The sequence below is a fragment of the Neovison vison genome, chromosome 11 (genome assembly GCF_020171115.1).
Source record: "Neovison vison isolate M4711 chromosome 11, ASM_NN_V1, whole genome shotgun sequence".
In the NCBI taxonomy this organism is placed as follows: Eukaryota; Metazoa; Chordata; class Mammalia; order Carnivora; family Mustelidae; genus Neogale; species Neogale vison.
This window is the reverse complement of record NC_058101.1, coordinates 105,633,818-105,647,016: the sequence shown is the minus strand read 5'-3', so window position 1 is coordinate 105,647,016 and position 13,199 is coordinate 105,633,818. Positions and strand designations below refer to the sequence as shown.

The following is a 13,199-nucleotide window of genomic DNA, read 5'->3' as shown; positions in this document are numbered from 1 at the left end:
CCGGCCATTTGTAGATCTTTTTCAGAGAAATATTAAAATCTTTTGCCCATTTTTAAGTTGGGTCACTTTGTCTTTTTGCTGAGTTTTAAAGATCCTTAATATATTCTGCAAACTAGACTTTTGTCAGATATATGATTTGGAAATATTTTCTCCCACCCTGTAGGTTGTCTTTTCACTTTGGTACTATCTTTGGACATACAGAAGTTTATAATTTGGTAAGTCCAACTTATTTTTTTCTTTCATTGCTTTTGGTTTTGGTATCATTTCTAAGAATTTGCCAAATCTAGAGTCATAAAATTTATGCCTTCTAAAAGTTTTATGGCTGTAGATCTTACATTTAGGATTTTGATCCATTTTGAGTTAATTTTTGCACGAAATCCTTTTTTTTTTTTGCATGTGAATATTCCAGTTGTCTTAGAACTAATTGTTGAAGACTATTCTTTCCACATTGAAAGGTCTTAGCACCTTGTTGAAAATCAATTGACTGCAGATGTGTATGGTTTTATTTTTGTATTCCCAGTTCTATTTCATTGGTCTATATGTTTTATCTGTATGCTAAGACCATACTCTCACTGTAACTTTGCAGTAAATTTTGAAACAGGAAGTATGAGTCCTCAAACTTTGCTCTTCTTTTTCTTTTTTTTTTCTTTTTTAAAGATTTTATTTATTTGTCAGAGAGAGAAGGAGAGAGAGCGAGCACAGGCAGACAGAGAGGCAGGCAGAGGCAGGGAGAAGCAGGCTCCCTGCCGAGGAGGAGCCTGATGTGGGACTCTACCCCAGGATGCTGGGATCATGACCTGAGCCGAAGGCAGCTGCCCAACCAACTGAGCCACCCAGGCGTCCCTGCTCTTCTTTTTCAAGATTGCTTGGCTCTTTGTGCTCTTTTACAATTCTCTATGAATTTTAAAATCTTCCATTTCTGCAAAAAGTCATTAGGATTTTGATAGGGATTGCACTAAAGATGTAGATTGCTTTGAGGATCCTTGTAATCTTCACAATAATAAATCTAATCCACAAACACAGGAAGTCTTTCCATTTACTTAGGACTTTTTTTTTTTTTTCAGAAATGTTTTGTAGTTTTCAGTGTACAAGTTTTACACTTCCTTGGTTAAATGTATTCCTTTTTTATTCTTTTTGATGTTATTGTACATGGAATTTACAATTGTTCATTGCTGGTTATAGAACTACAACCAATTGATTTTGTGATATTTGTACCCTGCAATGATGAATTCCATTTTCAGCGCTAATAATTTTTAAAATTGTTATTCTTTAGGATTTTCTATGCCATCTGTGAATATAATTTTGCTTCTTTCTTCCCAATTTTTGATGATATGGTATTTTTAGTATCTGAAATTTTTGCAGGTCACATGGCTCCCGCTCATGGTGCTATATTCCTTTGTATATATATATTTTTCTTCCTGATATGTTAACTGTGAGCTATTACTTACTGAGTCCCTGCAGAGTGTTTGCTTCTGCCAGTACTTGGCTGCTCTCACTTGGAACTATTTTAAAATTAAATTTTCTTTCTAAAATATTAAATCTTTTCCTTGATTTTTCTGGGATCACCTATGTAGTAAGATTCAGGGCTGCAAATCTTCACAAAGACCAAACTATTTCTACAGATTCTGAGAAAATATTCTCCTGCCACAGAGCACCAAGTTCCAGAATATGCAGACTCCTCACTGTATGCATTAAGAAGGGTATTCTCACTTGACACCACTCTTTGGGTGCATTCTGTGCTTTGCCAGGGTCACAAATATTATAGTTCACTTGGTTTTTTAACTGTTTTTGAGGTGAAAGTTGGGCTTCTGGCTATATTCTTTCTTTTTGGGCTCCTGGCTCCAATTTGTTTTTGGCTTATGAATACTCTTTTCTTGATTATAGACATTTAAAAAAATGTGACTGTAGTTCTTTTACAGGAGAGTCGGTCAAGATAATCATCCATACTAATGGAAACTGAACTGTTCATCTACTGACTGTGATGCTATTTTTCTTACAGTGGCCAGAGTGTACGTAAGTTTCCATTCATTTCATCAGTCTCCCTTATCTGTGGAGGATAAGTTCAAAGACCTCCAGTGGATGCCTCAAACTGCTGAAAAGTATTGAACCCTCTATATACTATTTATTTTCCAATACATACACACCTACCATAAAGTTTAATTTACAAATTAGGTACAGTAACAAAAGTAAACTAACAATTTTAACAATATGCTGTTCTAACAGCTTATAAAGTAAGTTACATGAATGTGGTCTTTCTCTGAAAATTATCTTATTGTACTGGGCTCACCCTTGTGATAGGAGACTAAAATGCTTGCATGATGGGATTAAATAAATGTGATGTACTTAGGCTAGTATTGACCTCCAGACTGGATGATCTGCTTCTGGACCACAAATGATCCTGAGTAATTAAGACTGTGTGTAAGGGAGAACTACTGTATTTTTTTTTACAGTGTTATTATGGTTTTTTTTTTTTTTTGTACTTTTAGAGTTAAAAACGTAGCAAGGAATATTTTTGGTGGAGTCTATCATTTAGTTCATAATCCTCTATTAAATATTTGGCCACCGAACAATGTGCCAGGCAGTCAGTCATCTGGTCACTGACGAATATAGCAGAAGAAAACACAAAATCCGTTCTAACGGCTTACATTCTGTGATAGGGTTGAAGAAACAACAAATACTACATGCAAGGTGGGTAATATTGAATATGCCATGGCACACTCTAAAACGGCAGGGCTGTTGCTTTATGTGATAGTTCAGAACCACCACTCTGAAGTTTGACATTGGAACACTTACAGAGTGTCAAATGGCATCTGAGAGAATTCTAGGCAAAGGGAATCAATCTCAAGGGCAGACATCTTAAGGTGAAGAGTTCCCCATGTTCAAATCTTACCAGAGGTCTGTGTGACTGAGCTGAAGGAACTGGGGGAGTGGTCGAGTATACTAGAGAAGCAGAGGTAGTAGGAAAAGTCATTGAAACTTGTGGTTCACCTTAGTATTTCAGCTTTTACTCTGAATGAGATGGGAAATGTTTAGATTTGCAGTGATGACGTGAGGTGAGGTTTAAAAGGATTGATTATCTGGGGTGTTACCTGTGGGACAAACTGCTGCCAAATAAAAAGCAGGGAGGACCACTGAGGAGGCTACTGCAATAACCCAAGAGGTGATTAAGCTTTATACCATGGTGGCAGCAGTAAATACAGGGAATAGGTAGACTGAGTAAAAATTAAAAGTGGACCTGAAAGGAGTGCGGTTTAATTTGGAAACAGAAGTGTGAGAAATCATGGCTGATGACTAGGCTTTGGACCAGTGCAACTCAAAAGAATATTTACTGAGCCCAAGAAGAAGTAGTGGTGTGTGCATCTGTGTAGAAATCAAGTAGGTTTTAGACACTTTGAAGGTACCTTTCAGTTAGCCAGGTGGATTCTAAGGAGCTATACAGGAGTTTAGGAAAGAGAGCTGAGATGACAAGTTAACTATGTTCTCTTTAAGCAACAAGAGCATGAAACTCCAGTTTGGTCTTACTTGACACTACTCAAATTTAATATAACAAGGTATTGAGTTATTTAAGAGGCTCACACAATATAGTATGCACAATGAAAATTAATTATTTCATAAAACCATTTTCAGTACAGGAAAACTTTGAGGGCTCTTCAAATTTAAAAAATTTCATCCAGAAAGAGAACAATTTGGCTAGAAAATGGACAATGGGATCTTAACTAAAAATTCCATGTAAAAGAGCAATTACTAGAAATAGTGTGCCAGAGTTAAAAATCATAAATTCTTCAAAATGAGGCAAAAAAGGATCAGTTTTAAGGTAGCAGGAAAAAATGCAAAATTGTAATTACTGGAGAACTAAAGAAAACAATCTTCCTAGCCTTTCTAGAAAACCATAGTTCTGATCTTTCACAGTTCTTCCATTTAACTCTTTTTGGGGGGTTGGGTTCAGAGGTGGTCATGCTTTAAAATCCTATTTTTAAATACCTTCACAATTCATTTATATTACATTGGGACTGTTGAAACCTTTAATAGCTACTTTCGAGTATGTTTAATACATGCTAAACCCAATGAATACTGCGAACACCCTAAACATCAGATTTTACCTTTTCACTCACTTCCCCCAAGGGAGGGGGTACAAATAAAAAACTAAGCAATGTGAAGGCCACAGAATGAGACCAGTGTTCGAATCCCTTTGCTTCCATTTTCAACCAACACTTAGCCAACTTTTGTACCTGGTTACTCTTTAAATACTACTTGGCCATTGGTTGAGTTATATAAACAGTTTTATCTTTTGTCATAAATTTCAAAGTCGCTAGGTTAGACTAACCGTAGGATGTTAATATATTAAATGTAGAACAATCTACATTATTTGTAATTCAAAGTGCTATAAACTTGTCAGATATTTATAAAGATGGAAATGTATTTGGGCATCCAAGAGAAGTTCTCTTATCCCTGTGGAACAGCAAGACGAGTCAAGTGACTACTGATAAGGCTCAAGGACTGCTGCTGTGGGATGTCGGACCTAGCAGCAGACTTCAGAATTAACCTGGATGGCTTTTTAAACCAACCACTGGGTTTCTCGTTTTCTCAATCTGTAGACCTGGAGTGTGGTCTGGTAATTTCCATTCTAAAGAACTTCCCAAATGATACTGATGACTACTAGGTCTTGGAACCACACTTTGAGAACCAGTCTTACTTCTTTATAAACCAGTTTTGTAACTATTTTAAAAGGTTCAAAATAGACACAGTATTAAAGTGTGGATTTCATGTTAGCTGGAATTACTGAGACCGAAGTGTCTTTAAACACAGACTTTAATGGTAACAATTCCTTTAAGCTCAATTAACCTTAGCTATTACAAGTGTTATGCAGATGTCACTATTAAGACAATATTTAGTGACTTGTACTGGTTTCCTCATAAAATAGAAGACAAATTCACTTAAGTGTAATCAACAATCATTTAACAGTTTTGTTATGCCAACACAAAACACGGCTAATTTGAGTCACCTCCAAAATCACTAACACAGCATGATCAGTAACTGAAGCATATTTTAACTAAGCCATTAAAAAAAAAAAAAAAAAAAGTGAGTGTTTCACTACCCCTGAGACCACTAGATAACTGTGGTTCATACTTTAAAAAATTGTGAGTACACCCACACAAAAAAAGCAAACTAACAAGCTTTTTAAAAAATCTGGTATCACATTGCAAACTTGCCCAGGAAAAATGAGTCACTTAAAATATAATTTACCATAACAGGTCAGCTGGACTATAATTCTCATAGATTGAGAAACTATTAAAAATTTGACCTTATGCATGAAAAAGACCTAGGAAATATAAGAACCAAAATCAATTTTTAATCTTCTAATATGCATCCAGTCCTACACATGGCACTAGTAATATATAGGGGGGAAAGGGCAAATTCTTGGGACTCGTTTGAAGGTTTCATTGGAGATGATCTCAAGTTCAGTGTCCATACATTCAGAAATGTTGGTTTTCCAGGTACTTTACTGTTCTCTTAAACCTGGAGAAGCCTTTATGGCTTATTCCCTTAGAAGTGACATAAGAAATGTCATAGAAAGCATCAAATCAAAAATACAGAGAACTGGACACATCTAGTAATTATTATGACAATCAATGGTTTAAGTTATCTCTATGTATACTTAAAGGTTATCTATGGCTAAAAAGAAAGATCAACTTGAAAAGGAATTCAGAAGCTCTGACAAACTGTTTATTCACAGCTGGCTTTCAGTGATATGCCTACTAAAGCTATTATTTTGAGAGTATAGAATCAGAAGTAATTATTTTGAAAATAGAGCAAAAGAACAGTATTTCTTACCTTACGGAGCAGTAGGCTACTAATTTCGCATTTGTAATCTGAGTCCAAAATAGCTTTAACAGTATGACATCTACCTTTAAGGAGTAATTTTTAAGTAAAAGATGAAATGAAAAAAATTCACTCATTGGAAAATTGTATAGCTGGGTTGATATTTCTCAATGAAATGTTTAAATTACAGAATTAACAAAGCCAGAACATCTTCGGAAGGCATGCATTTCACTTGCAGTTTAGAGAAAAACCTTAAGTCAATAAACCATGTCCAAACTATGTATTAAAATGTTTATAAAAAAATCAAGCTTTAACATTTATTTTATCTAGCTTTCCACATCTGTATGCAGACAAGGAGTAAGAATGCACATAAATGTAAGCAGTGCAAAAATGTGGAAGTGAAGAAAAGTCACAGATGTGCTAGAAATAAATACAAGATTTTAAGAAAGCAATGGACAAATCAAAATAACTAGGAAAAAAGTAAAACTATAGGGTCAGGATTAGGAAGGGTGAAGAATGATAATGCCCTTGTTACTACAGAAGTTAAATTAGTGGCACAGATAGCACTTGTCAAACAAAAAATAATCCAATAGCATTGACTTTTATTCATTCATGTTAAGTCACCTGAAATGATATCTGTTGCATTTAAATGCTCATTAATGTAAATGGCTGAACAAATCCATTTCAATGGATATTCAATATCCCACATAGTTAAGTCACTTCAACACAGCCTCATGACAACTCCCACACCAAAACAGTACTTTATTTTGTAAATTTTGACCCATTATTACTCCCATGTTATGGTTTTTTCAGCTGTCGAGTGTACAAGGTGAAGAAAAAAATTTAGTTAGATGGGGGTTGCACCTGGAAAATAAATTTCTCAAACTCCACATACATGTTTCAAAACTGCTGGGTCCCAAGTCCATCTATGAACTCCAGGGCTGCCAGTATCATGTGCAGCATACTACAGCTACACTATCCGAATAGCTTATTAATTCTGCATAAATCAGGTCAATCAATGTGTCAACCTGTAACAGACTGTGCACTTTTAACTGAACATGGCAAAATATTCACTCTTTTGAACTTTACATCATCATTTGATGTCAAACAATGAAGCAAATCCCAACAGTATATACAAAAACAGCTTTGCATTTACAAAAGATTGTTTCCCATACTGATTAATTCAGGCAGCTAACTCATTGGTTTATGCAACTTTATTGAAGAAAAATAAATCAATTACTAGCAGAGCTATTAGTTGATCACTCATCCATTGACAACTTGCATCATTTATTCAGTGCTATATTAAACAGTGTATTGGAAGATAGATTAACTAATAGCTCCAAGCCTCCTAACAATTTAAATGAGAATTACAAAATGTTTGAGACCCTATTTTGGAATACAAAGGGTGTTTGACTTCCAATTTCCATTCTCTGTAGAACAAGAACAGGTCATTCCTTTATTGACATGCATAAAATACATCACATTTTCTGTTCTGCTGATGCTATAAATTCAATACCAATTCTCCAGCCACATCAGTTATGAGCATAAAGTATATCATGTAACCTCAAATCTCTAACAGTGGAAGGCTTAAAAAAAGACTGGATGCTAGAATAATGCTGCTTCCTTTGATGTGACAACTGAGCATCCATCTCCCTCCCCCTCAGATGATTTCTTCAGCATGTTAGAGCAGTGAGGAATGGTTTTAGTCTCATAACCAAGTTAGAGTGAAGACATTGGCCACATAATACACATGCTCCATTTTTAAAAAAATTCTGAATCTTGGGCAACTGTTCTCTTGTAACTACTTTACAGTTTCTAAAAGCAGTTATTGTCCAAAGCTGGAAGAACTTAAGTCTTCTCAGATGAGCATGTGAATGAATGGAGGGAGGTAAACAAAAAATAAAATTAAAAAAGATGAGGTCTGATAGGGGAGCAGCCGGATAAGAAAAATCAAAAAAGGAACAGTAATTTAAAGTTTATTCCAGCTATAATGCAGGTTATTCTGACTTTAAGGTAGCATCACATGGCATACTTCTGAGTCCATTCCCGAGATATTCTGTTGTACCTGTAAATAAAGAAGATGTTACTTAAAAAGTTAAAGAATTCTTAATACTTAAAAGGAAAGATTTCTGTTTTACCTCCAGACTCATCATGGAGTCATCTCTCAGGGTTATGATTAGAATTAAGCCAACCAGGAAAAAAAGCAATGTGGGAAATGGAAGCCTTATGCTTCTAATACAATGTTCCAATACACTGAAGTGTTTTAATAGATACAATAATGGGGCACTGAGATTGGGGAGGCTAACAAAAATCAAAGACCAATTTTCTCTCCCCTACCACTGAGTTAAATGTTCTATTAGAAATTCTGTAATTAGTATCCATTCCAACAAATTTTAACATTAAAAAAGTATTTTACAGTTTATAATGGACTTATGTCAGAGTGCAACACAGATTCTAAACCATCTATAAAATTTCCATCAAAGCTGGAACCAAACAATTTTATCTGAATCCTACACCTTGAGAAATTACTAGAGCTTGAGTAATCAGAAAATACCTTTGAGAGTTAAGCACAGGTAGAAGATTAGACACTGGGGAGGGTGAAAAAAAAGCAATTTTCAAGAGGGATGAGGGTGGGACTGGTATGTATGTGTTAATTAGAACACTTACGTGTTACTTTGAGAAAGGATGGTGACTGGAGCTAACAAGCCCCACTTAAGACCAGATAAATGGGAATTTCCACTAGGGGTACAATTTGGGGGCATCTATTTAAAAGATCAACAGATAATTCACACACAAGCAAGGTTATTTATTACTGAGGAACATCACTAATATTGACAAATGCTATCAATTTCTCCCTGTATTACATCCATGCCATAGGCTACTTACCAAAAATTATAGTGAGAACTTTAAGAAGTAAATATACATCAAAGGGCACAAGAGAACTTTTAGATTTGTATTTCTGGTTTACACTTTGTAAAATATTAACTAGCTTCATTTCAAACCAAGAACTAAACATGGTTCAACCATTTTTCTAAACTCTGGCATACAGAAGTTCTTTCTACCATTCATGGTTATCTCATTTAAAGACACCCTCTCAAAAAGCCAGCACTTTGAAACAAAGGTTTCATTTAGCATACACGGCGCCACACAAAGTATAGCTGATATTAATGCATGCTTGTCAGTAATGAATATTTAGTTTAGATGCTTAGAGATTTTATTAAAAAAGTATTTTCCCCTTATATTATTTCTGGGCCAAATTTGAACTAAATCACCACATTCCATATAGTACTGGTATAAAGGTTAAAATATACCAAATTTAGAATGTAAATATCATGGTAGTTTGAGAAAGACACTACTTAAACTTTAATTTCTTACTACTGCTATATATAACTGCTTTGCCATGCAAAAATGTTCTCAAGCAATAATGACTACTGGGTATACTTTCACACTAAACAGATCAAGCAGTTAACTGTACAGTTTTCAAAAAACTGTCACGTTACCTTTTGTTAGTTAATACAGTGCCTTAAAACATGCAGCACTCGAGTGCTGGCAGTACCATGAATAAGCGCACCATAGAGTGCAGATCCTCTTACCCTACAACATAGCGTATTTCTCTGTCCACTCTCTTGCTAACCTATTGTACCTAATTGAACAAGTATACTTAGCGTTAATTACAACATACAACAAAGTTATAATGGTGGAGTTGTACACAAAGATGAACTCAAGTATTTGAGAAATTCAGATAAATTTTTATGACAGTACCAGTATTTGTTTCAAAAACGTAATTGGGGTAAGGAAAATTTTTGCTTTCTTCCCAGAAACTTAGTGACCAAGCAATGACCATGTTAGAAAAATAGAACGTTTTAGACAGGCTATTCACTGTCACATAAACTAAAAACTATTTTAAAAATATCCCATTTCAAAAACTACCTTTCTGTACACTTTATTATCAGAAATAAACCATCAAATCTTCTTGGCACTGCCACAACTTACAACAGAGTGTAAGCCTAGCTCATTACATCACTCTTTATATTATTTCCTTAAACTACTATATACTTACTTATCTCTGTCTGTTTTATAGATCCGTGCAATCTCTGGCACTAGGGGGTCATCTGGGTTTGGATCACATAGCAGTGAACAAATGGATAAAAGAACTGCAAATTAAAAAAAAAAAAAAAAAAAAAAAGATGTCTGTTACCCAGCATTGGGAATTTGGATAAATAAAAGTATATTTAAAATCATATTAAAAAACCTCAATCCTCAAAAGATTTTTTAGCCTATATCTTAATGTCGATGAAACAAGCCTGTATAGAGATTTTGCTTCATAGGAGATAAACTCCTAGTAGATAAGGAATGCTAAAAACAGAGTTTTGTTGGGATCAAATTTAGTACTAACTAGCTATAAAAAATTCTGCCCAACTCAGGAGTTGCCAGATATTCAAATGATGCTATATCAGTTTATTAATAATCATTTTTTTAAAGTGGCATTTAAATTTAAGTAACTGGAGTTTCTTGGTACTATGAAGGGAGGAAATCTAGCAAGCATATGCAGAACATCTGTGCAGTATTATTCTCAGCTGTTAGGCATGATGAAAAAAATCCATTCTCTGGGAGCCAGCTGGCTCAGTCAGGAGAGTGTGTGACTCTTCATCTAGGGGGTTGTGGGTTCAAGCCCCATGTTGAGAGCAGCAATTACTTAAATATTTAAAAAAGAAAAAAAAGAAAAGAGAAAAATCCATTCTCTACCCTACACTCAGGGGAGATTCACGAAAATTCCAACTGCTCCACTGTTTTGCTCCTTGAATTTATAAACTAACAGTACTCATTAAATGAATGTGGAGATCTAGCTCTATTAACTCAGTGAGTCTTCTCAACTCTAGTTCTTACCTTGACCTATTCAATATATGAACTTGGAAAGATAGAAAGCACCACATAGCATGTATCTAATTCAATCTGCACTCCTGCTATGTGCCAGACACTGCAAAAATGTTGTAAAATTTTAACATATAAAAGCTCAGAGTGGTTATAAAAATCTTCAAAGATAACATTACCATGAAAGACAGTACTAATGTAATGTATTACAGCCAAAAGGCAGGAGAGCACATATAAAGGGAACATAGTGTTGAGTTTTATTCCCAAAAGTGATAAACCTGGAACCTAGTATTAAGATACTCTTGATACTTTATCTATATAGTATCTGTACTGTACTGTGGTGTTAAGAGAGCTTGATTTGCAAGGGAACTGGAATGTATCCCAAAAAGGTGAAAAACATCTAAAATTATGTCACACTCGAAATTACAGCAGCATTCACCAAAACTGATTTTTTTCTTCTCTAAGAGTGATTTCAAATTCATTGTACAAACATATCCGAAACACTGTCTTAATTACCAACAGTAAAAAACCCTCATTTTTTGTACTAAGGAATGCTACATCAACACCAAAACACAACATTTACTGGAAGGCCAACTTCCCATTATGCAGTTTGTTGTAGGGTGTGTGTGTGTGTGTGTGTGAGTGTGTGTGTGCGTGCGTGTGTGTGTGGTGACAAAAGCCATCATAGTCATTCAAGATGGAGGAAAGATGAAGGCACTCAATCTCTTATCTGGGATATTCATGTGGAGACTGGATAACCTATTTGAGATGACACCCAATGGACCCTTATTAAAAGTAGAAGACCAGAATTACTCTAGCAACATTTCCAAGACTCTAATTTTAGCTTATTACTAGGTAGGAACAATCTATTAAACACCACCACCCAAGTTGCTTTAAAAGCCTTTTTACCTAAAATATACTGTAAGAAACACAAGAATGCAAAACCAGAATCTTCTTATAATGGAAACCAAGATTTAAAAGCTCTATTAAGGGGCGACTGGGTGGCTCAGTGGTTAAGCCGCTGCCTTTGGCTCAGGTCATGATCCCAGGATCCTGGGATCGAGCCCCGCATTGAACTCTCTGCTCAGCGGGGAGCCTGCTTCCTCCTCTCTCTCTCTCTCTCTCTGCCTGCCATCTCTGCCTACTTGTGATCTCTGTCAAATAAATAACTAAAATCTTTTAAAAAATAAATAAATAAATAAATAAAATCAATCCTAAAAAAACAAAACAAAACAAAAAAACCCCACACTCTATTAAACTTCAGATCTGGGGCGCCTGGGTGGCTCAGTGGGTTAAAGCCTCTGCCTTCGGCTCAGGTCATGATCCCAGAGTCTTGGAATCGAGCCCCGCATGCCTGCTTCCTCCCCTCTCTCTCTCTCTCTGCTTACTTGTGATCTCTGTCAAATACATACATAAAATCTTTAAAAAAAAAACAAAAAACTTCAGATCTACCATTTTATAAAAAGCAGAAGCGGGAGTTGAGATGTGAGTGGCCTAGGATTGAAAAATACTACAGAAATCTATTAAAAAACCTTAACTATTATTTGCAAATAATGCCAATATCCTAATTTGAATTTTAACTTTTTCCCACAAAGTCTTTAATCAATACTGCTAAAAGCACAAATAGATGTAACTTTTTTTCCCCTTCCCCACCTCTTACCAAAATATTGGCATTAATTGGAAGTAGGCCCAAAATGAAACTTTATTTTTTTAAAGATTTTATTCATTTATTTGACTGAAACAGTGAGTGAGGGAGCATGAGCACACAAGCAGGGGGAGCAAGAGGAGGCGGCTCCCCACTGAGCAAGAAGCCCGACGTGGGGCTTGATCCCAGAACCCCAACTCTAGCCCAAGGCAGATGCCCAACTGACTGACCCACCCAGAAGCCCCAATGAAACTCCTTTAATTTGAAAATCAGAGGAGCTCAGGGCTCTTTCTCTAAAAGTACTTTACCTTTAGAAATAGTTAAAGCAGGAGACCACTGTGATCTTAGAATATCGAGACAAATGCTGCCATTACTGTTAATATTTGGATGATAAATTCTTGTTGTAAATGCAACCTAAAATAAATAAAAATGTTATTTTTCCCAACTGAAAATAAGCAACCTAATCTGAAACAGAAGACTTTTAAGCAAGGTTTACAATATTGTGACACACACACACACACAAACACACACACTCTCTCTCTCTCTCTCTCTCTCTGTAATGGCTAAAACCTACTAATACATACAAAAACGACTAAAAATTACAGAAACTGGTTTGTATATTCTGATCAAGATCTTCCAGGACCTCCCTCTCTTTACTTAAAATAAAAAATATAACTTTGGGGCAAAAATTTTATTATTTAATGATATGATGGCATATTCTGAAGGTTAACTTTGGCTCTACCATGTCAGGAGTATCAAAAGAACATAGTTAAGAGTAATCAATATTCATTAAAAAATAAAGGAACTTCAGAATGTAAACAACTTTTACAGACCAACTCATTTAAAGTATCAAGTTACAAAA

At 35.3% G+C, this 13,199-nt stretch overlaps 1 protein-coding gene across 3 annotated transcripts in view; it reads right to left on the bottom strand.

Moving 5' to 3' along the window:
* Positions 1–6,402: 6,402 nt before the first annotated feature.
* The window catches only part of UBE2D3 (ubiquitin conjugating enzyme E2 D3), a 29,605-nt gene continuing 22,808 nt past the window's right edge, over positions 6,403–13,199 (bottom strand). For all 3 annotated transcript variants that reach the window (XM_044224387.1, XM_044224386.1, XM_044224385.1), the window contains exons 6-8: positions 12,646–12,751; positions 9,881–9,974; positions 6,403–7,885 (exon numbers count right to left, since the gene is read on the bottom strand). In XM_044224387.1, the coding sequence (XP_044080322.1) occupies positions 7,840–7,885; positions 9,881–9,974; positions 12,646–12,751 (246 nt within the window). In that variant the 3' untranslated portion in view covers positions 6,403–7,839. The remainder of the gene's footprint in view (positions 7,886–9,880; positions 9,975–12,645; positions 12,752–13,199) is intronic.